Source organism: Nyctereutes procyonoides, unplaced genomic scaffold (genome assembly GCF_905146905.1).
Source record: "Nyctereutes procyonoides isolate TBG_1078 unplaced genomic scaffold, NYPRO_anot_genome, whole genome shotgun sequence".
Taxonomy (NCBI): domain Eukaryota; kingdom Metazoa; phylum Chordata; class Mammalia; order Carnivora; family Canidae; genus Nyctereutes; species Nyctereutes procyonoides.
The window spans coordinates 33,762,487-33,788,224 of NW_026575160.1; the positions used below are offsets into that span (position 1 = coordinate 33,762,487).

Here is a 25,738-nt window from a genome sequence, read left to right on the forward strand (position 1 = left end):
ACTTTTTTGGCATTCATTCCCTCATTAGACACTGAAAGAGTTTTACCAGGTAAGGCATTATTTCACTGCATTTTCTTTTAGCCAAGAAATAGTTGTAACATGTAAAAAAAAAAAAAAAAATTTTTTTTTGGATAGACTAATTTGTTTTGTCTTTTATGTTATATTTTTAAGGCACTTGGTTTGAAAGGGTATGTGTTAAAATGTCGTACGTAAATTTCTTTACAGGAGGTGCAGAGCTGTACTGTTGATTTAGGCATTACAGCAGACAGCTCCAATCACCCCGACAATAAGCACAAGAACCGGTACATAAATATCGTTGCCTGTGAGTATGTCCTTCCTCGGCCCTGACCTTGCTGTCACTGGGCTTGCTGACCTCGGTGTGGCTGGCTCAGGCCCTGGGTACCGGGGAGTGGGGCTGCTGTTAGGTGGCCCAGAGCATATATTCCTCTAACTTACGCATCCTACAATTAACCATAGGTTCCCTTTAAACAAAAGAAGCTCACATTCACTCCTGGCCTTCCTTCAAGCCCCATGGGCTGCAAATCTGTCATTATTTACATCCCCGGTCCTATTTTCACTTGAGATCTGTTTACTTCTGGGTGAATTTATTGACCAAATGAGATTTCCTTTAGACTTTTATTTTTCCATCTAGCCTTTTCGTGTCTTTCTTGCCATTCTTCCTGGGGTCTTATGGCTAGTTGGATTGTTTTTTATTCCTCTTTCCCTTTATTTTCTTAGCTGTTGTCTTTTTTTTTTCTAAATGAGCAGCTACCTGTCTCTTGTTTAATGCACATTTACCTAATTTTTTCCTATGAAATTACCGTCTTTCTTACATCTTCGTACTGCATCTCCTGTTTACACATATGGCCCCTCTGGTTTTCCTTTATATTCTCCTCCATCTCTTGAAATCCATCTACATCCCCTCCCCCAAAACTTATTCTCCTCTCCTTCCTTAAGTATTCAGTGGGCCTCCCTGGATCCTATGAGCATGGTATTACCAGCTTGGTTGTTTAAGTTCGGGCACCATTCTAGTTTCCGGAAGCCAATGAAACCGCACTCCTTTTTTTTTCCTTTAGACTTTTTGGTTTACGTTCCAGTGAGTTAACATACAGTGTAATGTCAGTTTCAGGCGTACAGTACAGTAAGTCGACACCCCCATACACCACAGTGCTCCTCACAAGGGCGCTCCTTAATCCCCACCCAATGTTTCGCCCCTCCCACCCCCCAACCCTCACCCCCTTAGTCATCAGTGTGTTCCTGTAGTTAAGAGTCTGTTTCTGGGTTTGCGCTTCTCTCTTTTTTTCCTTTGCTCATTGTTTTCTTTCTTATATTCCACATACGAGTGAAATCGTATGTATTTGTCTTTCTCTGACTGACTTATTTCACTTTGCATAATACTTTAGCTCCATCTATGTCTTTACAAATGGCGAGATTTCATTCTCTTTCATGGCTGAGTAATGTATCTATATCTATATACCATTTTTTGTTTATTCAGTTGATGGCCACTTGGGCTGTGTCCATAGTTTGGCTACTGTAAATAATGCTGCTGTAAACATCAGGGTGCATGTACCCCTTTGCATTCGTATTTTTGTATCTTTGGGTAAATACCCAGTAGTACAATTGCTGAGTCACAGGGTAGTTCTATTTGAGGACCCTCCACACTGTTTTCCAGCTTAGCTGGACCAGTTTGCATCCCCACCAACAGTGTAAGAGGGCTCCCCTCCCTCCACATCCTCGCCAACACCTGTTGTTTCTTGTGTTATTGATTTTAACCATTCTGACAGGTGTCAGGTGGTGTCTCATTGTGGTTTTGGTTGGCATTTCCACGATGATGAGGAATGTCGAGCACCTTTCCATGTGACTGTTGGCCATCCGGATGTCTTCTTTGGAAAAAAGTGTCTGTTCATGCCGTCAGCCCATTTTTTAATTGGATTTTTTTTCAATGTTGAGTTGTAGTTCTTTATGTATTTTGAATACTAATCCTTTTATTGTCACATTTCCTTAAATAGTTTGGATAAATGCTACTTCCTTTGCACAGGGCTGACACAAACTTCTATTAGAAGGTTTAAGGAGGACGTTCTGCTTCATCTTTGTCTTCCTCAACTGAAGTAACTATCCTGGCTGCACATAAAAATTCAGCTGCTTCTTGGACAGGGTGAAGTTGTTAAACTATTCGCACTACAAGCCAAATAGAAAACACCTACCCAGTAATTAAGAGGGGGATGGAGATTAACATTTGTTGTGCACCTTCTATGTGCCTGGCCCCATAAACACATGATTCCATTTAATCTCTGAAATAACCTGGCATATCAATAATAACAATCCTACTGTAGAAATGAAGTAAAACAATCCAGAAAATTTACCCAGTAACATCCTTCTAAAAATATTAGAACCAAAATACAAAAAAAAAAAAAAAAACAAAAATGTCAGCCTGGCATCAAACCTATCCTTCCATTGCCATGCATCTATTTCTGGGTACATTCCCTGCACTTTGTGAGCTCCTGTTGTCCCAGAAGCAGTAATATCCCAGGATATCTCTCTACTGTCATGGTTTGAACTGTATCCACTTTTTTTTTTTTTGTATTCACTTCTTCATCCTTGAAAACAATAAATACATTCTGCTCCTTGAAATTCTCGGTTTTCCTTCTAGTAAGACTTCCCTTTCTTATTATGTCATTCCTCCAAATACATATAATTTCTCTGTAGAACTGAAGTTCATCTCAGAGTCCTCATTTCTGTGTATTTTAATTGCCACAGGAGACCATGCCTAAGTTACCATGGTTTTCACCCCTTTAAATAGACAGTGTGGGACCCACACCCCCTGTTCTTGGGCAGCCCTTCTCCAGCCTCACTATGCAGTAGCAGCACTTCGAGCTTGTCCCTGAGAGAGCTACTTGCTGTAACCCTACACAGAGATGTCCTAGGTCCCTTCTCCTCCCCTCTCCGCTTTCTCTTCCCCACAGCCTCCTGTTCAGAGGACATACACTGCCATCCTTCCTTAGCTTTCTAAGACGCCCCCAACACTCCTCTCTCCCTTTCAGTGGCTCTCCACCGTTCACAGCCCTAAGATCCATCTCTAGAAACCCATCTGAGTTGCCAGTGTCCCCTTCCAACCTTCATGAAGATGTTTATTATCATCCCAAACCAACACAATCTCTGCCTTCCAGTCCCCCCTCATACTTTGCACCTCCCTTGACACCTGAACATTCCTTTCTGTGTATGTGTCCACGCTCATCGTGTGCGTTAGACAACTTGTTGAAGGCCGGGGCCCTTGTTGTATTTACCTTTGTCATCTCTGTATCCCCATAAAGACTCCTAAAAGTAAATTATTTTTGCACTTATTTTGATTGTATTTGATGTATCATTATGTAAATATAAATGACCTTTATGCTGAAAACTAGGCCATGCCATAGTGACATCTTCTCTTTTCTTTATTACAGATGATCATAGTAGGGTTAAACTTGCACAACTTGCTGAGAAAGATGGCAAGCTGACTGATTACATCAATGCCAATTATGTCGATGTAAGCATGCTCCAATTGAAACGTTCATGGAGATTAGACTAGGAATTTATTAGGCCACTGTACTGTACTTATATAGTGCTTAATACATGTTATATGGTAGATAATATGAATCAGCAGTTGGACCTCCCATGGCTAAAGGATTTCAGATTGAGTAACATGCAAGTCCTTGAACTTGGTTTCTCTCGTGGGTGAGAAAGGTATTTCGGGTTGGAAATGCACGTTCAAGGGGGATGGTGTATACGCACTTGGACAGGTTTGGAGCTCCTGAAATGTGAGGGACTGGACTCCTGCTCATTTTGAATGCTCTACAGTTCCTCGCCCAATATTGTATGGGTAGCAGATGATCCATAAATCCTGACTGAAGGATTCCCAAGGCCGTCCTGACTAAAAGGCAAACACGTGATTCCTAGTCCAGCTATCGGCCTCGTCATCTCTGGCACACACCTCAGGGTCCCCAGCCGTGTGGGACTCATTAGAGCTCCCCACAGCCCACGGTCTAATTGACTGGTTTTTCACTGTGGTCAGCTGAGTGTCCGTGGAGTTCAGTTACACCTCGCCGTGTAGCTGCCTGCAGGTTATGCTGTGTGGAACAGTTAGTTCGCAGAAGTGAGCACCGAGTGTACCTATCCAGGGGGTTGCCACAGGCAGCCACTTCGTGCTCCAAAGGAGGCAGCGTGTATGTCGCATCCAACATGGGCTTTGGAGTTAGAACTGATTTTGAATCCCAGCCCTGTCACTGGGTGGCCACGAAAGGTTGGAGAGCCACTTAACTCCCATGAGCTTCTCCCCATCTCTAGACCAAGGATGAGGCTTCCATTTTGCAAGGATTTGGGTAAATGTTCATAGAGCATCTTGGGTAACAGCAGGTGCCCAGGGCAGGATAGCTGTTCGTGATTAGCATTGCTGGTACCCCCGGGGCTGGGGAGGGAGACGACACCAGAGGCTTCCCCACTGTCATACACAGCTGAGCCCCAGTGCCTCAAAAACATTTCAAAGCAGCGCAGTGAAAGTCCATAGTAAATAGATCAAGTGTACTTGGACTGAAGATGCAGAGAATAGCGTCTGGATTGAAGCAGAGAGAACTTTTTTCCCCCCAAAGATTATAGTTAGAGAATTGTTGTTGCTGACACTGCCAAGTTTCTCCACCATCGCAGGATTATTTTTTATTGTTTTTCTTTTATGGAAAACATGCACTGACCTTAAAAACTCACTATTGTACAATAAAAATGGCATAAGATTAGCAATTTAGGAAAAAAAAAATGTGTGTCACTTGTTTCTTCAGGGCTACAACCGACCAAAAGCTTACATTGCTGCCCAAGGCCCGCTGAAGTCCACTGCTGAAGACTTCTGGAGAATGATATGGGAGCATAACGTGGAGGTGATCGTCATGATAACAAACCTCGTGGAGAAAGGAAGGGTACGTAGGTCGTGATCTGCGTTCTCATCCCCCAAGTAGTCATCAGAAGTGCTGTGAGGTGCGTTTAATAGGCTCAACATCTCAACATCAGGAAGGAGCAGCAGTCCTGAAGCCTAATCGGGATCCCTCCTCTGTGGAGGACGGCTATGGGAAGCCTGATGCTGTAGGTCACAGGTCACACAGTTTCACTGTAAATCACGTTATCTGCGATTTTTAAAAAATATTTATTCATTTATAGAAATTCATTTCTTTTTTTTTTAAGATTTTATTTATGTATTCATGAGAGACACAGAGAGAGAGAGAGGCAGAGACCCAGGCAGAGGGAGAAGCAGGCTCCATGCAGGGAGCCTGATGTGGGACTCGGTCCCCAGACCCGGGGTCATGCCCTGAGCCAAAGGCAGAGGCTCAATCACTGAGTCACCCAGGTGCCCCTAAATATTTATTTATTCGTAGGGAAAAAAAGAGAGAGAAGGAGGTGAGGAGAGAGTGAGAATCCTCAAGCAGACCCTCCACTGACCATGGAGCCCAATGTGGGGCCCGATCCCAGGACCCTGCCATCGTGACCTGAGCTGCAGTCGAGTCAGACACTGAAGTGACTGAACCACCCAGGTGCCCCCGAGCTGTTGGCTGCTTAAATGCATTCTTCATGCTGTGAGGAAAAGAGTAATGAGGCCCCCCCCAAAAAAAAGAGTAATGAGCCCCTTTGCAGTGGGCTTCACTGCAAAGCAAGGGAGAGTGAAACATTTTAATTCATGGGAGCTGGATTCTAGTCCAGCTTTGTGGTGACTCAGTACATCTGGCCTCTCTTTCCTCATCTGAAAGGGGGAGTTTGGGTCAGATCCTTTCAGGTTTCTCGGCTCTGCAGGCTCCTCTAAACTACTCGCAATCCCGTAGAAAGAAAAGAAAATGTTTGGAAGAGTGACGGAGCCCGTCTGTGTCCCAGGGCTAGACCTCTCCTGATTCCAGGGACAACTCTCACATCAAACATTTGAAATACGGAAATAGCATCTTTACTTTGTCTTCTGCAGAGAAAATGTGACCAGTACTGGCCTGCTGATGGTAGTGAAGAGTACGGGAACTTTCTGGTCACTCAGAAGAGTGTTCAAATGCTGGCCTATTATACTGTGAGGAGTTTTACTCTAAGAAACACAAAGATAAAAAAGGTGAGTCCACACATGGAGGACATCCTCAGTCAAGTGATACATCTGGTCTTTTTGTAAGTGAGTGGGTGGTACAACCAAAACAGGCTGAAAATAGAGATCTTTGAAGGCATCAAGAGTTCTTATCACAACCACGCTCATCCCCAAAGGCTCCTGCTAAGTCTCTAAATGCCAGCCATGGCCCTGGAGCCAGATTGGTCATGGTGCCAGCAGGTGCAGTGGATGATGTGATGCACAAATGAAAGTTCCTGCCCCATGTGATAACTGCGCATCTAACTAAAAATAGTGGAGCTTGAAATAAGGCAGGAAAAAAAATAAAGCACTGACGTATAAATCAGCGTTCTCAAGAGCAATGTGTGCACATGTGTGTGGTTGACATCAAAAGAAAAAGAATTTTTTTTTAAGATTTTATTTATTTGAGAGAGAGAGAGAGAGCACAGACCGAGAGGAAGGGCAAAGGGAGAGAATCACAAAAGGACTCGGCCTTGAGTGTGGAGCCCAATGCAGGGCTCGAACCCACAACCCTGAGCTGAAACCAAGAGTCAGTCGCTCAACTGACTGAGCCACCCAGGCGCCCCAAGAGGGAAATTTTTTAAGGAATTGACTCCATGTTTGAAATCCAAGCAAAGTTTTTATGTTCTAGTCACAAGAATTCCTTCTTGAGGAAAGCTCAGTCTTTATTCTTAAGGCCTTCAGTTAATTGGATGAGGTCTGCTGACATCATGGAGTGTGATCTGCTTTACTCGAAATCTACTAATTTAAATGTCAATCACACCAAAAAAAAAAAAAAATATATATATATACCCCAACGGGGAGCGGGGGGCACCTGGCCTGCTCAGTCAGTAGAGCATGCAACTCTTGATCTCAGGGTTGTGAGTTTGAACCCCATGTTGGGTGTAGAGATGATTTAAGAAAATAAAATCTCTTAAAAACAAAAAAACCCACCTTGACAGGAACATCTGGCAGGGCTGGTGTTTCCGAACGACCAAGCACCGTAGCCTCGCCAGATGAACACATGAAATTAACTGTCACAAGCCACAGTGTGTTTTTATGCCTCATTATGGGCCACGGAACTCGAGTCGGTGGTAAGGACCTGTGTGTGCCTGTGTGTTTCCACGCGAGCGCACTCGTGCGTGTCCTGTTGTGTTGTCTCCCAGGGCTCCCAGAAGGGAAGACCCAGCGGGCGTGTGGTCACCCAGTACCACTACACCCAGTGGCCCGACATGGGGGTGCCGGAGTACTCGCTGCCTGTGCTGACCTTTGTGCGGAAGGCGGCCCACGCCAAGCGCCACGCCGTGGGGCCTGTCGTCGTCCACTGCAGGTGAGTCCCAGGCACGGGTTCCTGAACCCACAGCATGGCTTCTGCTACCCAGGAGGGAGTCCCTGGAACAAGGGCTTTGCCAGAGCTGGCGTGACTCTGTGGCGTGGGGGGAGCGAGACTACATGCCCGAACCCCAACGTCTTGACCGCTCGGAAATGCATGCGGCAGACTCGGGGCGCCGTCGCCAAGGATTCCCAAGCACCGGGGATGTTCATGGTGTTTCTTACTCTGTTTCACTGTTGAGTTGGATTTTAGCTTTTGAAACGTGTTTCGTCATTAAACATTTATTCTGGGACCAAAGTGCGTGGGACATACCCGGTCCCTGGGAGTTAGGGCCTCTCGCGCCGTTACTACGTCAGGTTTATGTTAGAGAAACGAACGCGCCCAGACGGTGACGAGTTTGGTGAACTGCTTTTAAGATTTTTTTTTAAGATGTTTTTAACAGCTTGGGATCAAGCTTGTTTTCTCATTTTCCCAAGTTCTGTCTAATAGGTTAAGGTGTTATCAACTCGTCGTTACCCAGTTACTTTATTTCCAAGACTAATTTGATGAAGAGAAATAATGGTATTTCAAAGAAAGAGAAAAAAACTGTGTCAGAGGTTTTAACCTCCTGTTTTGTTCAGTTAAAAGAGAAATAGCAGTTAACATGCACTGAGCGCTGAGTGTGTGCCACGCTTTAGGACCACACAAATCAGGCTGATTTCTGTGGACGGTATTTGTGTCAGAGCCCGTCTGTGTTTTTACAGAGGCAAGTGTTTTCCTTTGATATACAGCTTATCTGACACATTCTAATTATCTATCTCAGGAGTTATCCTCAGACAAAGTTTGAGAGACCTATCTTGAGGTTTTTCATCTGTTAGCCTGACGATAAGCTGAGAGAAACAGGAAAATGCAAGAAAAAGAGCTCTGAAGGTCAGGGATTGTTTCTGAGCAAATGGAGAAGGACCCGGGTATTGTGAGGAGCAGGTGCTAATTTTCCACTCTAGCACTTCCTACTTGTCAGAGCATTTGAAAAGAATCCCTGCCTATGAATCCGTTCCTCCGGTAGAGGCTTTGAAGAAGTCAATAGATAATGGCCCTTTAGAAATGACTGAAGGTAGGCTTTATTCCTCGCGGCTCGCTGAAATGATATTTTCAGCTGAAAGCCTTATCAAATTCTTTTTCCAATTAATGTGAAAACCTTTACACAAACATGTCTACCTGACAATACAGACCCAGGACCTTTTATTCTCAGAGTTGGCTGAAGCTGATGTTTTCATTTTTCTCCGATTAAATGTCTACTTGCTATGCTCGGGTGCAGAACGTCTTCATTCTGTATCACGTATGATGAATAACAAATACGATTATTGAAGATTTAAAGATCTCTAGTTAATGAATTAAAAATCTCCCCCCAGAAACAGGTTGTTTTGCAGTTTGCCCTGTGGCCAAAAATTAAAAGGCAACCAGTTTGTTACTTGAAGCATTGTACTCAACACCTAACCTGTTTGGTTTGGGATTTGCTAAATTATTTCTCATGTGGCTCAGTCACTTGGGGGAGAGAATTATTTTCACTTACGAGATAGCCAGGAGTGACCCAACTTCAGGTTCATCTAATCCTTGACGTTGAAACGGTTCTCTTTTTGTGTCCCCCTTCAGCGCTGGGGTTGGAAGAACAGGCACGTACATCGTGCTGGACAGTATGTTGCAGCAAATTCAACAGGAAGGGACCGTCAACATATTTGGCTTCTTGAAACACATTCGTTCACAAAGAAATTATTTGGTGCAAACTGAGGTATGAGAAGGGTGCGCTTGGTTGCTGCTTCTCTCCCTCCCCCACTGAGAAGGATACTTTGACTGCCCTAAGGCTTGGAGATGCCACTAAGATGCTGGCACTGGGAGCACCAGACTTTGTTTCACCAGGTTGATTGGTGTCACAGGGCCGCCGTCTGAAAGTGCTACCAACTGGGTGGCTCCAAAGAACGCAGACGTGGGGCACCTGGGGGGCTCAGCGGTTGAGCACCTGCCTTCGGCCCCCGGCGTGATCCTGGGATCGAGTCCTGCATCGGGCTCCCCGCGGGGAGCCTGCTTCTCCCCCTGCCTGGCTCTCTGCCTCTCTCTCTGTGCCTCTCAGGAATACATAAATTAATTTTAAAAGAGAGAGAGAGAGAGAGAACAGACACATCCTGCCTTATAGTTCTGGAGGATGAAAGTCCAAAATCAAGGTATTGGTGGAGCCGTGCTGCCCCTGGATCCTCTAGAGGAGGATCCTGCTTTGTCTGAGTTTTGGGGAGCCCTGCATGGTCTGCAGATGAAGCAGCCTTCCTTCAGTCTCTTCCATCTTCACACAGCTGTCTTCTCTGTCTGTGTCCAAATTTCCTTTTCTTAGAAGAATGAAAGCCACCACCTCATCTTGACTAGTGACCTCCACAGTGACCTTATTTACAACTACGGTCATGTTCTCAGGTACTGGTCAGGGGTGCTTAGGGCTTCGGCGTGTCTTTTGGGAGGATACAATTCCACACACAACACCAGGTAACTGCATTAGAAGTCCTAGATGGACCAGCTACATTTTGTCTATCTGTGGCCATATCTTTGAAATGACACTGATGACAGAGAAGATTCAAAAAAAAGAGTCAGTGAATTGGGCAGCACCCATCCCAGCTAGCAAACACCTCGGGTCTCTCTGCATATAGTGAATAAATGCATTCATCTTCATATTTTAGAAGTATGAATTATGCTCGAATTATATCCCATTTTTAAGCCCATAGAGTTTATCATACGCAGTTTACATGACACGGACGAAGTCTGCATATCTGTATTTTTTCCCTCCTCTTTCTAAATAAAAATGAATTTAAGTTGCAAACTATGGATGGCAACCTGAGAGCAGTCAGAGACATGTGGCCATGTGGGGGAAAATCAAACCACACCATGCCACGGAGCCACACCATGCCACGGAGCCACACCATGCCACGCAACCACACCATGCCACGCAGCCACACCATGCCACGGAGCCACACCATGCCATGCAGCCACACCATGCCATGCAGCTACACCATGCCATGGAACCACACCATGCCATGCAGCCACACCATGCCATGCAGCTACACCATGCCATGGAACCACATCATGCCATGCAGCCACACCATGCCATGGAACCACACCATGCCATGCAGCCACACCATGCCATGCAGCCACACCATGCCATGAGGGAAATGACACACTAGTCAGATTAGACAAGGGAAGAGTCCCATACAGGAACCAGAAGACGGCCATTAAAAGCTATATGTAAAATTGTGCTAAGTTGTATATGACTGACTAAAAGGAGAATTGAAATGGATGGAAGAAGAGCCATGAGAAGTAGAAGAGCCAGGAAAGCCCTCATGCAAAATACACAGAAGCGGGTCACAGGTTTGAAGGATGAGCGTGTCGCTTTGCCTCTTACCCCCAAATGTCAACACGTTGGGAGTAGAGAGGTGAGGGACAAGAAGAGCTGCATTCTCTCCCGACCGCGCCTTCTTTCCTACATCTGATTTCCTGCCTGGGCCAGGAGGCCATCTTTAGCGGGTCCGCCTCCGCCATTATGTAAAACTGGTTTTGTCCATCAGTGAAGACTCTTACTTTTGTTCTTAGACATATATAAAGGAAACCTGAAATAATGTCCCCTATTGTCATTGCCAGGAGCAGTATGTTTTCATTCACGATGCTCTGGTCGAGGCCATACTCAGTAAGGAGACCGAGGTGCCAGACAGCCACATTCATGCCTATGTCAACGCGCTCCTCATTCCTGGACCAACTGGCAAAACAAAGCTAGAGAAACAATTCAAGGTGAGTTCTCTTGGAAGCCTCTTGGATGTCACCACACAATTCAGTGTTCCCACGTCTCCTCGGTTGAGTCGACAAGGCCAGGTGGATGGGTTCAGAGCTCCACTGGTACAGTGGCTTTGGATTGTTCTCTATAGTGGGCACCAAAGCCACGTGGTAAATCTCAAGGAGAATCTTAATTTTGAGGAACAAGAAGGAAAGTTCTCAAGAACTCTAGATTAATGTTTGCAAATGCAGACTTGGTCCAGGAAAGGGGGGCACGGAGCGGAACAGGGGCAAGCAGACCTCATAATACAGACGGCCTAAGTGCTCTTTTTCCTTTGAGAAAACCAGACCACTTGACGATGAGTGCTCCGGCTCAGGCTGTTGATGCTACTCTGTGGAAAAATCTGTCTCACTTGAAGGCCCTGGACTAGAGAAGAGGCTACACCAGAACAATAGCTCTCCAACCCCAGCCTCTCCCACCCACCTTATCACGAGGCAGTGAACTGGAGCAGGGAGTGTGTTTTGTTCAATATCATACCTCCCACAACCCTAGTTCTCTGACTTCCAGAAATCAGTCAGCACAGAATTCAGAAAGCAGATCTTCCCGGGCCCTGCAGCGAGGGAGAGGCGCACAGCTGTGGCTTTCCCAAGGAATGGAGGCTGTGTTATTCACTCCCCCGTAGGCCTGTCCTACCCTCTTGCTTCCCGGGATTCCTAAAGAAACGGGGCCCATTTCTGAAGAAGGACTATCTAGGGAAAATGGGAAAGACCCTGGAAAAACCCAGGAGAGTTAACAAACCTTGAAATTGCAGGGTGTTTTTTTCCTCTTCTCCCCAGGCTACCACATAAAAGATGTTAGTCACTACAAATTCCTTCTGATTTTTTGCCTTCTCAGTCAGCACCTTTTGTGCCTTTGGAGGAGTAAGAGAAAGATTAGGGGTGAATGCTGCGCTTGGAACCTGCCGTCGGGAAGACATAAATGTCTTTATTCAGCAGAGCTTATCTGAGTGATAACAGAACACTAAAGAAAGAAAAAAGTATGCTGCTTGGCTCCCAGAAATAGACAATAAACGAGTATAAAACATCAACATTAGGTTGTTAGGATAGCTTTTTTTTCTAAATTAAAAAATACGTAAGCATTACTCATTTTCAACAGAATTCTCATTTCAGCATGACTTATGCCCACATGACTGCATAAAAGAATTGATATGGCTTAGACTAGATAACCCAGGATCAAAATGGATGGATAAGTTATGGGGCCAGAATCTTAGCGAAGGGAGGGACATTTCACTCTGTATGTGTTAAGTAGGGAGGTAGAGGGTTGCGTGTGTGTGTGCGCGCGCCTGCACGGTCCTATAACACATTAGCCATTCGAGTTTATCTATAGGAACGATTCTTTGAAATAAATTACATGTCCTGGTATTTATCTGCAGGAAACAAAAATGCTAACTCAAAAAGACATCTGCACTCTTACGTTCATTTGCAGCATGATTTAGGGGAACAACCTAAGTGTCCATTGAAGGATGACTAGATAAAGAAAATGTGGTGTATGTATTCCATGGAATATTATTCAGCCACAAAACTGAATGAGATCTTGCCATTTGCAGCAACATGGGTCAACCTAGAGGGCTTTATGGCAAGTGAAGTAGGTCAGAAAGAACTCCATGAAATAAATAAAGACAGAAAAAGACGAACACTGTATGATACCACTTATATGTGGAATTTTTTTAAAAAATCAAGTTTATAGATGGAGAGAACCGATTGATGGTCGCCAGAGGCAGAGGGCAGGGGGTGGGCCAAATGGGTGAAGAGGGTCAAGATATGCAAACTTCCAGTTATAAAATCAGTAGGCGTAGGGTTATAACGTACAGCATGGTGACTATCGTTCATGATACTGTATTGCATATTTGAAAGTTGCTAAGATCTTAAAAGTTCCCATCATTAGAAAGAAATTTCATGACTGTGTGTGGTGAGTAATGTTAACTAGACCTATTGTGACTATTTTGCGATATACACAGACATCAAATCATTACGATGTACACCCGGAATTACCGTAATGTGATATGTCAGTTATATCTCATTTTAAAAAGAAAACAAGTGTGTATCGGACACCACACGCAGGCTTTTGTGTTTGATACTAGAATATAAACATGATTTTTTTTATATTTATACCATTACTTTATTCTTCCCTTTTGCTTTTGAGTTCCCGTGCTTATCCCATGAGGCAAATAGATTTTGCTTTAGCCAATCTTTTGTCTTCTACAAAACACAGGCTCATTCTTTTGTAAAACAAAGTTAAAATGTACCTTGCCAAGAGGATTGGATATGTTCTAATTCAGGCTACTTCTTTGAGGTGGGTCTATAAATAGGCCTATCATTTGTGAAAGATTTGACTAGTCTCTAAAGTCATTGAACAACTAAATCAAATTAGTTCAAGCTATAAATGTAGTGGTGTAACGAAAAGAAAATGTTCTTTGTTTACCAGTAATTTTAGATTAGAATTCAGACTCTGCTCCTTGCTGGCTTTACAGCTTTGGCCAAATGACTTAAACTCTCTGAGCTACATCCTACGATCTCACTCATATGTGGAATTTAAGCTGTTTTTGACTCCGAAGAGAATGACAAGGGTAGCCAGAGGGAAACTTCAAGTGGGAAGGAAAGAGATATTTTTTGGTTTATGTATTTTTTTTTTATGTTTTAATGAGAGGCATCTGAGTTTGTTTAAAGACTATTAGAAAGTGAGGCACCTGCGTGGCACAGTCAGTAGAGCATGCGATTCTTTATCTTCAGGCCATGAGTTTGAGCCCCATGTTGGGAATAGCGTTGACTTAAAATAAAATAAAATAAAATAAAATAAATTAAATTAAATTAAATTAAATTAAATCAAAGAGAGATTATTTAAAAAAAAGCTAATAGAAAGAGATCCATGGTAGTGGGTATGTGGGGGGAGGAGAGATTATTAGAGAGAGAGAGAGGAGATCCTGGGAAGGTGCAAAGGAGTAAGATTCAGTAAAAAAGAGGGATTGCGGCCAAAGGCAGGGACACCTAAGTGGGTGTGTATGGCAGGAAGCATATGTGCTCCAAGGCTGGAGACTAAGGGAAAATTCTGTGGCTTCTATTCCCGGTGTGACACAGGAGGTGAGTGTGTGTGCATGGGCATGCGGTGCACACGTGTGCTCGTATACATATTCTAAAATAATGATGTCAAATTGCTGCCAGAGGGGGAAGAGTTAATTTCAAGGACTCTGCACAGTCCTTACTGTAGTCTCAGAATCTAATATAGTAAAATCAGAAATTGACCATGAAAACTTGTCCCAAAAATAATCCACGTATTTGGACAATAATAATGTTCTTTTAAATAATTGACCTATTAAAGAGGAAATTATAAAATCTTTAGAATTAAAGGTCAACAGAAGCATTACTTGGCACAATGTATTCGATACAACTGAAGTTATATCTGGAAAGAAAGTTATAGCCTTAAATATATTTGAGAATTAAAAAAAAAAAAAGCAAATGAAATAGGCATATCATGTAAAAGTTAGAAGAGAAGCATGGTACACCCAAAGAGGGAGACAGAAAAATTTTAAGGAAGTTAAAGCTTTCTTAAATTAACTAGAAAGTTAAAGTTATTAAATAGAAACAGAGACGAAACAAAACCAAATGCAAGTTCTGTCAAAGACATAAAAAAAGTGTAAACAAGTAAAATTGGGTTCTTACCCCACCTCAAACACTAAAATTAATTCAGGATATATTAGGTACCTGGAGGTGAAAGCAAGGTTTTAGAACTATTACAAGAAAATACTAGCAATATATATTTTGAACACATCAAGGTAGAAAAGGACTTCTTAAATAAAAACATAATTTGCCGAAACCTTAAAAAATGACCTGATCATGAGCATCTGAGTGATTAAAGAGAACAAAAACCTTGGCAACTTTTTAAACAGATTATAGACTAACATTCAAGACATCAAAACCTCCTACAAATTAATCGATGACAGTGAAGTAGAAATATAATAAGGCGATCATCAAAGAAGAAATCAAAATGGCTAATGAATGCTAAAATTCACAATCTCACAGTAATTAAGGAAATGCAAATCAAAACCACGTTGCATCCATCAGACTGTCGAAAATCAAATGGTGATGCCTCCTAATTCCGCGTGTGGGTGTTAAGAAATATGCAAGGGATATCCATATGGCTACAAAGTTTAGAAAAGCAGAATATTGGAAATAATCCTAACGTTCACTAGTTGGGGGGATAGAAAAATAGCAAGTCGATTGTTTGTGAAACGGGTACTAAGAGACTGACTGAAATCCAGCCCTATCCATTTACGAGGACAGACACACACACGGTTCACGCAACTTTCTCCCAACTCTGGTGTGCGACGTCAGTGGGAGACATGGAGGGTGCACACCTGTAGCGGGAGCCGCGGGGAAGCCTCTCCCAGCGGTGGACGTCCAACTGGAGGGCGTTCCGTGCTTCTCGCAGCAGCCCTGGTGCCGGGAACACAGGTGTGCCAGGGAGTTAGAGCAAGGGGCTCTTGGAAAACCAGTATCGTACCTTGGTTTCTTGGTTGGGTCACGTGTGTGTGTGTGTGTGTGTGTGTGTGTGTGTGTGTGTGTGAGTATCTGGGTGACTTAAATAGTCTATATTTTTCCAGCTCCTGAGCCAATCAAATATACAGCAGAGCGACTATTCTACAGCCCTAAAGCAATGCAACAGGGAGAAGAACAGGACTTCTTCCATCATCCCCGGTACGTTATGCCGCATCATGGAGAAACCACCGCTGTCCGGTAGTGGAAGCCTTGGGGGCAACTTGGCAATATTCGTACATCTTGGGATGAGTTCGTGCGCTCCGTGGTTTTCTAATTATGTCCGATAACGTGCCTGTTAAAAAGGGACTCCTAGATCCTGACGTGCTTCTTAATAAATGCAAAAATAATAGAAAAACTAGCTTGCAGACCGTCGGCGCTCAGCTCGGGACACGCAGGGGAGCTTCGCGGGGGGTGGGGGTGCAGAGCTGTGGGCGCGGCGGGTCACCACGACTGTTCTGTGTTCCAGTGGAGAGATCACGGGTCGGCATCTCGTCCCCGAGCGGGGAAGGCGCAGACTACATCAACGCGTCCTATGTCATGGTAAGTCGGGCACGTCCCCGAAAGCCACCTGCCAGCTTGTGTCCCCAGAGCGACTCGGGCAGGGCCTCCCGAGCGGCGACTGCAGACCCAGGTGGCGTAGAAGCCACGTCCCAGGATCGTGGCCCGCGGCCAACGGAGCAGCAGCATCCTCTGACGCCTTCTGAGCTACGGCCCACGGCCAGCCACCGGAGCGTGATGCGGGAGGACCCGAGGGCCTGCAGCCGCAGCAGGGGCTGTGCTGCGCCCAGGCCTGTCGCAGTCTGGGTCACGGGAGCAGGGAGGTGCGTGTGGGTGGCCACTGAGGCCCGGGGACAGGAGCAGGGCTGAGCGTGCGGATGGTCCCCAGTGCAGCGGCCCGGCCTCCCAGCAGGTCCCCACTGCACCCTGGTCCTCTCCCGCAGAGGGTGTCTGGGCACGATGGCACCCCGTGGTCAGCGCATGGACTCAGGCACTTTGCACTGGGACTTGTGGGAAGTGGCAAGCACACGCTCCCCTCTGGGTTTGCGTCCTGTCTACTATAGTGGGACATGGTCTGCGTGCACTTTGCTGAGTCGCCCCCAGGCGTGACAGCCAGGTGGCCGTGGGCACAGCGCTCAACTTCTCAGGCCTCAGTGGAATTCTCTGTGAGAGAGGGGGTCACCGTTCCTGTCGTGTGGTGACTGCTTGGGGCAGAAGGAACCTAAGGGAAGGAGCGTGCTAGTCCTGTGCCCGCTGTGTAGACCGTGCCGTGGACACACGGGCTCCAACAGTCACGTTGCTGTTGACAGGCGCCGTCTACGAAAGGCTGCCTCGCTCGTACGCGTATTTGGAACATTTAAGGCCGCGTGCCAGGGCTCCTCCTGTCTTCTCTTTGGTTTCGTAGGGTTACTATCAGAGCAGTGAATTCATCGTCACCCAGCATCCTCTTCTCCATACCATCAAAGATTTCTGGAGGATGATATGGGACCATAACGCCCAGCTGGTAGTCATGCTTCCTGATGGTCAAAACATGGTAAGCCCCCCGGTCGCCTTCGGCGCTGGCCTCCTAAGACGCACCCAGTCACGGCAGTCAGAAGCCCTCGCGTTCCAGCACATGACTGTTTTTCAACTCGTGAACCCTTGTCACTGGAGTTGCACCTTGTCTACGATTGGGCCCCACCCGGTTACGTCGCCTCCCAGGTCTTGAAATTGTTGAATGACGGTTTTAAGTAAAAGTAAGTTAAAATTAACTTAAATTCAGGTGTTCTGTGACCTTGCAACCATGAAGTCAGTCCATATGCTTCTATTTACATTCTTAAAAAATAAAGCTCCTAAGGATGCTTGGAGAGTCCCTAGTTTAAGGAGATCTATACAAATGCCCCCCAAAAAGCCCTATTGTGTTTAGGCTTTGCACATACACTTCACGCGGAGATTTATTTCTTAGCCGTAAAGTTAGACTGACCATTCCAAATGACACTGGAAATTTCCAAGCTCTTAAAAATCACTTGAATCATCTCTCCTCAGTTATCGTTTACGGAAGCCACAACTTGCCATTGTTACTGAAGAGCTGAGAGCGGAACACAAAGCCATAGTGTAGTTTCTTAAGTGTAATATTTTATTCCGCACATCAGACTTGTTTAACGCTCAACATCTCCAGAGTAGATTTTGAGATCCGAAGAAAAATTCGAGTTGAATCCTCTATGTCAACCAGTCAACTTCATTTCACAGTCTGACTTATTAAACATTTGATTAAAATCTAGACTCTTCTATGGTGTTTAATCCTCCAGGCAGAAGATGAATTTGTTTACTGGCCAAATAAAGACGAGCCTATAAACTGTGAGAGTTTTAAGGTCACCCTTATGGCTGAAGAACACAAATGTCTGTCTAATGAAGAAAAGCTTATCATTCAGGATTTTATCTTAGAAGCGACACAGGTATGGACCCACTTGAAAGGACAACTTTTTTTTTTTTCTTTTACGCACATGTTATGTTAAATATATGCTGATTTAAGGATCTTCCCTAGAAATAAAAAGAAGGAACCTAATTTCTTACGAATTAAGACAGATTACCCAAATAGTCAATTTTACCTTACTTGTCACTTTCCCTTAAAAAAATCCCGTAGAATCGGGATCCCTGGGTGGCGCAGCGGTTTGGCGCCTGCCTTTGGCCCAGGGCGTGATCCTGGAGACCCGGGATCGAATCCCACATCGGGCTCCCGGTGCATGGAGCCTGCTTCTCCCTCTGCTTGTGTCTCTGCCCCTCTCTCTCTCTCTGTGACTATCATAAATAAAAAAAATTTAAAAAAAAAGTTAAAAAAAATCCCGTAGAATCATTTAAACATCAGTCACCACCAAACTACAGCATTCAGGCACAGGAAATCAAAGATTTCTCTCCTACTCCGGAGTCGTTCTGATAGAACTTAAATTGAAAATAAACTCAGGGGGGAAAAAAAAAGAAAAAGAAAAGAAACTCAGGAAAAAATAATAATTCCATTAATCCTGATTCTCGTGTTCTGAGGTAAATTTTTATCTTGAACTCTTCTGAGTGAAATGGGAGAAATATCATCTACTAAAATGAGCTCAGCGCTCTCCACCAGGAGACAGTGTGCTGTATGTAAGTGAAGAGGGCTTTGAAAATGTGGTGCTGCGACCAGGGCGGCGGTGCTCCTTCCCGGTTACCTATAAGGCAGCCACCTGAATCCTTTGTCAAGGACTATTTATGTAATTAGAGGACATAATTTATGGTACAGCTGAGTAAAATCCTAACAGATACCAAGGAGGGAGGCGTGTGAGACGCAGCGAACGTCTCCAACCAGAGAAAGGTCAAATCACGTTTTCGGTGGCTTAAATGTCGCACTCCGATTCTGAAAGTGGGGGGCCAGATAAAAAGTTAGGTTCTGCTGCTTAATTTTAAATGTGGCATTTTATTGAGTACACTTCAGGAAGAGGGGGTGTAGGGGCTGGGGTGGCACGCAGGCGTCGGCGTCGGGCCAGCCCTGCCTCGCGCTGTCCTGCGTCCTCCCCGCATCGATCCCGAGTGATCCCGAGCAATGCTGGAATTTGAACAGGTCCATGTGATTTTTTAAGACAAATGTGAACGTTGAAGATTTCTTTTGGGATTAAATTGAGTGGCACAGACACGTCTTTGGTACCTGACCTCGTAGTGCGATCGCCGTAGTAAACCCACAAATAAGGCTCATTTTTAGTATGAAAAAGGAGATTGCGTCTGCACGTGGGAGACGAGGCGTCGCAGCAGTTTCTTCCCCCGCAGCTGGAGGACGGGCCTCAACCGCTGCCCTTCACTCGTGCGTGTCCCTGGTTGTATCACCTTTCTGGAGTCCTGGCTTCCCCAGCCATCCCACTCATACCGGCACTCGCCAAGGTGACTCTTCTGGAAATACTAACTTTTCTTTGGTCTTCCAGGATGATTATGTGCTTGAAGTGAGGCATTTCCAGTGCCCCAAATGGCCAAATCCAGATAGCCCCATTAGTAAGACGTTTGAACTCATAAGTATCATCAAAGAGGAAGCTGCCAGCAGAGATGGGCCTGTGGTTGTTCACGATGAGTAAGTCCCTCCCCTTAAACTGTTTCCTGCCCCAGCGCTCTCCAGGGGGCCACATATTTCTGTTTTGTTTGGACCAGTTGGGGTGACTCAGCCAGGGGGGATTGTCTGCTTCTTATAAACGAGGTTAACACAGAATTAGATTTTTTTTTTTTTCCACTTCTCTTGGCGCTCCTGTTGAAGGCAGACGATGGACGCCTAACCACGAGAAGGTGCCCGGGCCTTGCGTGCGGAGAACACTCGGTGACGAGTCAGTGTTCTGGCCCTTGAGTCTCTGCAGGTGCTAACCCGAGAGACACAACATCTAAGTTATTGACACGCTGGACAGGATGAAGGTGGATAGAGTTTTTATTTACCAGGAACAGGAATCCATCCAGTAGATCTCTCCAGGCTCCTGTTACAGGCAAACAAGAGAAGCATAGGAGTAATGACATGCTATCTGCACGTATTACACACTAGGTGTGATGACTCGTCAGTCGTGCTGGCTTCTTGCCAGCCCCTCCCAGAGTAGACAAACAAGTGTGTGAGCAGACGTCAAAGTCCCATGAAGTGTCCCGTTACTAACACCGAGAACACTTGCTGACGTTTCCAATTACACCTTAGTTCTCCGCACCATAGACAGAGACGCCCCATGAGAAGTGTCCCTGTTCCCCCTGCCAGGCTGTCCTGGGGCTCTGGGGCTTTCTGAGCTCCCACTGTGAGTGTTGATGCATTGAATGGAGTCTTTGTCCCTTCCCTTTGCTCCAAGGCCTGGAGGAGTGACGGCAGGAACTTTCTGTGCGCTGACAACTCTTATGCACCAGCTAGAGAAAGAAAATTCAATGGACGTTTACCAGGTGGCCAAGATGATCAACCTGATGAGGCCCGGAGTCTTTGCTGACATTGTGAGTAAAAGGACAGTGAACCCCACTCCCCCATTAGTTAGAGCGTTGCTGATTCCTAGAGGCCGCCAAAGTCATCCAGGCACGTCTCAGAAAAGATCACGTGGATCCCAACCTATTACCCCGCAGCAGCGTTCGGGCTGAATGACACGTGAGTCCGTGCACAGGCTGTAGAACGGGAATATAAACAACGAACATAGAAAATTGCTGGATAAAAGTCCTTAAACTTCACATTCTGAAAAATACCCTCCGTCGAAGCACCAACTAATCCACCTTAGCTGCAAAAATAGTTCACGGGGGCGGGGCTCGAGGTCCGCGGACCTCCGAGAACACTCAGAAGGCGCGTGTCGTGCACGGGCCCAGGCGCTGGCGCTGTGCGGTGGCCTCCGGAGCCCGATCGTTCTGGTGCTTAGCGGATGGGTGGTTCCTGGGTTCATGGAAAAGAGAAACCTGCCCAGGAAAGGGATGCGGCACACTCGGGAAGAGAAGTCTCAACTCTGAGAAGAACTTGAAGTTTTGATTCTTGTAGAAACGAGGGCTGGAAAGGCAACAGGGAGCTTAGTGCCAGTGTCCCCAGGGGAGAGGCTCGGGGGACGTGGTGGCCGTGGCCCCACTCCCCGGCCTGTCAGAAAGCAAGGTGACCCCGGCACACGCGCGCTCCAGGGGAGCCCTGTTCAAAGTCCCTCAGGCCAGCTGAGTCACCTCAAGCTGCGCCTTTGCAAGGTGCTCTCCCAGAGGCTGACCTTCCCGGGTTGGTGACCTTCCCCAGTTGGTGACCTTCCCCGGTTGGTGACCTTCCCCTGGTTGGTGACCTTCCCTCGGTTGGTGACCTTCCCTGGTTGGTGACTTTCCCCTGGTTGGTGACCTTCCCCGGTTGGTGACCTTCCTCGGTTGGTGACCTTCCCCAGTTGGTGACCTTCCCCGGTTGGTGACCTTCCCCGGTTGGCGACCTTCCCCGGTTGGCGACCTTCCCCGGTTGGTGACCTTCCCCAGTTGGCGACCTTCCCCGGTTGGTGACCTTCCCCGGTTGGTGACCTTCCCCGGTTGGTGACTTTCCCCTGGTTGGTGACCTTCCCTGGTTGGTGACCTTCCCTCGGTTGGTGACCTTCCCCAGTTGGTGACCTTCCCCGGTTGGTGACCTTCCCCGGTTGGTGACCTTCCCCAGTTGGTGACCTTCCCCGGTTGGTGACCTTCCCCATTTGGTGACCTTCCCTTGGTTGGTGACCTTCCCCGGTTGGTGACCTTCCCCGGTTGGTGACTTTCCCCTGGTTGGTGACCTTCCCCGGTTGGTGACCTTCCCTCGGTTGGTGACCTTCCCCGGTTGGTGACCTTCCCTTGGTTGGTGACCTTCCCCGGTTGGTGACCTTCCCCGGTTGGTGACTTTCCCCTGGTTGGTGACCTTCCCCGGTTGGTGACTTTCCCCTGGTTGGTGACCTTCCCCAGTTGGTGACCTTCCCCGGTTGGTGACCTTCCCCATTTGGTGACCTTCCCTTGGTTGGTGACCTTCCCCGGTTGGTGACCTTCCCCCAGAGGCTGACCTTCCTCTGGTTGGTGACCTGCCCCTGGTCGGTGAGTGCCTGGAATGACACACCAGCACCTGTAGGTCCGAGACCCTCCTGCTGCGGTCCCAGCTCATGTTCTCCACCCCATAGCCCCCGACAGGCACCTGGAAGAGATCTCTGTCCTTCTGGGTCTCACCCCGAGACCTCGGGGGGGGGGCATCGGGCCAGCGGGGGGTGTGCAGGCTCCTGGCAAACACTGTGCGCGAGGCGACAGCGCGGCCCCTTCTGGGGCTCTCTGTGCCCGGGAAGCCCAGTGGACCTCCCCGCAGCTGGAGAAGGGGAAAGGGCGGGTGAGTTGTGAGGGCTCCTAAGTAGGGCCTCACGGAGCCTCGGACCAAAGGGTCATGCACGTCCACGAGTCAGGACCGCTGCCGGGTGGCATCACCGTCTGATTCCAGGGCGTAGCGTGGGGGAGTGCCTGCCCGGCGGGAGGGTGGGGGAGTCCTCCAGGTCAGCAGGTGCTGGCCATCCCCTCGGAGGTGCCCGCAGCCCCGGCCCACGGCGCCCAGGCAGGACGGGGGACAGCCCCCGCCAGGCACGTCCTCGCGGCGGCCCGCTGACCGGTGCTGCTCTGTCCCCAGGACCAGTACCAGTTCCTCTACCGAGCGGTCCTCAGCCTCGTGGGCAGCAGGCAGGAGGAGAGTCCACCCACCGCCACTGACAGCAACGGCGCACCGCTGGCCCCCGGGAGCACGGCCGAGAGCCTGGAGTCCCTGGTGTAGCCCGGCCGGGGCGCGGCCGTCCCCAGATCGAGGCAGGACAAGTGGCTTCCGCTCCGCTCCCTGCTCACGTCCACCACCTGACCGGGACCGTCGTGGCGTGGGATCCCGCTGCCGAACTCCCGTCATTAACAGCGTGTGCCTTTCTGCAGAACTTCTTGTGATTCTTAGTTGCGTTTGAACTAAAATGGTTGAATTTTACAGTATTTCTAAGAATGGAATTGTGGGTTTGTTTTCTCATAATGATTTTAACAGAAAAATTTTGATTTATAGATATTAGGAATTCCCAACTACAGAACACATGTTCGTTTGTACTGTCAGATTTTAGCTGTATTTGTAGCAATCATCAGGTTTGCTAGAAATATAACTTTTAATATAGTAGATTGTAAATAAAACACGCCGTTCCCTATGATATTCAGCGATTTACAACTGCAGTATTCGCCTAAAGTAGAAATAATCTGATACTTACTGTAAATACTGCTCTAGTGTCTCCATGGACCAAATTTATATTTATAATTGTAGATTTTTATATTTTACTACTGAGTCCGTTTTCTAGTTACGTGTAATTGTTTCTTTTAATGATGTAATTCATTATCTGGTCTTACTCTATAAGCCCTGACGTTCTTTCGTGGTATCTTATAAATTAACCGTGTTTTAGCATGTGACTTTAACTTTTATGGGAAATAGAAATACGTTTGTTTCAAAAGATGTTTTTATGAGAATAACACCTTACCCAGCATTGTTTCAATTGGTTTTTATCCAAGGCCTTGCAAAAATAAATATGAATATTGCTATCCATTTGCAGTTGTTTGGGGAGTGTCGTGCTGGGGCACGTGCAGTAGAAAAGTGTAGACACGGGGGCCCCTGGGATGGTGGAAGTGGAGAAAGGTTGATGGGATGGAGCTGCGATTCCCAGCCTGGGCGCCGAGGTGCACGGGAGCTCACTGACAGCGCACAACCACTATTATTGCCTTCCTGGGACCTCACTACTCACCGTGGACCAAGCAATGGTGGCAAACTTCAGTTAGAACCAAGCTGGGGCTAGAATTGTGCAGATTTGCTTGTCAGGGACGAGCTAGGCTGGCCTGGCAGCGGGTGGATTGACAGACCCAGGCCGGGAGCTCTTCAACCCCAGGGTAGAAAGAAGGGAGGACGCCCCACGCGGGGCACATGGGCAGCATCCCAGAGCCCTGGGCAGCTGAAGTGCGGAGAGACGGAAACACCCTTGGCGACAGGGGACTCAGAGCCTGGAAGCTGTCCCCTGCCTCAGCTGGGACCGTTTAGTAGCAGCCCTGAGGAGGAGGTGCCAACCCCCAAGGACGCCCAGGGCCAGAGCCAGGAAAGTTTCCTTTAAACTAGTGGCTCTCGCGTCAGAAAGGACAAATGCCCACCATGTGCTTCGACGTGGGTGGGACGGGACTGGAGGGTGTGATGCTGAGTGAAGTCAGTCGGAGAAGGACGATCATCACATGGTCTCACTCTTACGGGGAATAGGATAGAGAAAGGGATTATAGGGAAAGGAGGGGAACTGAGTGGGGAAAACCAGCGGGGGAGACAAACCCTGAGCGACTCCTAACTCTGGGAAACACAAAGGGTTGCGGAAGGGGAGGTGGGCGGGGGGATGCGGTGCCTGGGTGACGGGCACCGAGGGGGGCACCTGAGGGGATGATCACTGGGTGTGATGCTATATGTTGGCAAATTGAATGTAAATAAAAAAGAAAAATAAAATAAAAAAACTAGTGGCTCTCCGAGTCTGGTTACTAAACCAGCAGGATCAGCAAAACCCGGGAACTGGATAGAAATGCGAACCGTGGACTCCCATCCCTGACCTGCCACAGCAGCAGCTCCGAGGTGGAAGGCCAGCAGTCTACTGAACGCTACAGTTTGGGGACCAAGCTCTGCAGCAACAATTCAGGGGGCCTCCAGTTGCCCGAGCACTTCAGGAAATGTTCACCAAATCCTTAACGTAGAACCAAAATTAATTGGCTTTCCTTTTAAAGCAGTAGTCACAAAGAGATGTGAAATAGGAAAAAGCTCACCAAAGAGCGGGGTGTCACAGGTCGCAGGGGGTCGGGAGGCAGGGTTTTACCAGGCACAAGAGAAAGAAATGCGCTTCTTTCTCACCCTGTCTCGGGAAGAAAGCCGCAAAGTTATTTTTGATTTCTCGGTAGCTTTTCTAACCTTCTGGTCTTGCTTTATATTCTTTCCCTCCCAAGCCACAGTGTTCGATCAACAGCTGATGTGAACCGGGAGTACGTGTCACCATAGTTATTTGGTCTCTTTCTCCCTGGGCCTTTGTCCCGAGAGCAAACACCCTTTGGGGAGAAATGGAATTTCTTTTTTTTTTTCTTTTTTTTTGCCTTCATGATTGTTTATCAATGAGGTGCCTTGCAGAATGTCTTCCAAAGGGAAGTAGTTATTCAAGTAACGTGTGGTAAGTCAACATTTTGTAGGCAGATGCTAATAACTGTAGCGGAACTGTAAGGTCCATCATAGTTGCAGTGTGAAACTCCCTGGGACTTTGTGGCATCGCCTTCTTTACATATAAGGAACACAGACATTTCGTACATACATATTCTACTCATTATTGAAGCTTAGGATTCTTAATTTTCCTATTTCTGATCTGAAACCCCCTAATTTGTTAGCACATAAGACGCCTTAGTCCATTTCTCTAATAATCAGAACTTGGAAACTAAGATCTCCTTATAAGCAGATC

At 46.9% G+C, this 25,738-nt stretch overlaps 1 protein-coding gene across 1 annotated transcript in view; it reads left to right on the forward strand.

Moving 5' to 3' along the window:
* Positions 1–24,585, forward strand: part of PTPRZ1 (protein tyrosine phosphatase receptor type Z1) — a 173,136-nt gene extending 148,551 nt beyond the window's left edge. Inside the window, exons 16-30 of the mRNA XM_055314632.1 lie at positions 29–49; positions 226–322; positions 3,441–3,523; positions 4,806–4,940; positions 5,969–6,103; positions 7,258–7,421; positions 9,057–9,192; positions 11,079–11,225; positions 15,866–15,959; positions 16,267–16,340; positions 17,203–17,331; positions 18,086–18,232; positions 19,721–19,863; positions 20,609–20,744; positions 22,885–24,585. Coding sequence (XP_055170607.1) covers positions 29–49; positions 226–322; positions 3,441–3,523; positions 4,806–4,940; positions 5,969–6,103; positions 7,258–7,421; positions 9,057–9,192; positions 11,079–11,225; positions 15,866–15,959; positions 16,267–16,340; positions 17,203–17,331; positions 18,086–18,232; positions 19,721–19,863; positions 20,609–20,744; positions 22,885–23,025 — 1,782 coding nt within the window. The 3' untranslated portion in view covers positions 23,026–24,585. The remainder of the gene's footprint in view (positions 1–28; positions 50–225; positions 323–3,440; positions 3,524–4,805; positions 4,941–5,968; positions 6,104–7,257; positions 7,422–9,056; positions 9,193–11,078; positions 11,226–15,865; positions 15,960–16,266; positions 16,341–17,202; positions 17,332–18,085; positions 18,233–19,720; positions 19,864–20,608; positions 20,745–22,884) is intronic.
* The last annotated feature ends 1,153 nt before the right edge of the window (positions 24,586–25,738 follow it).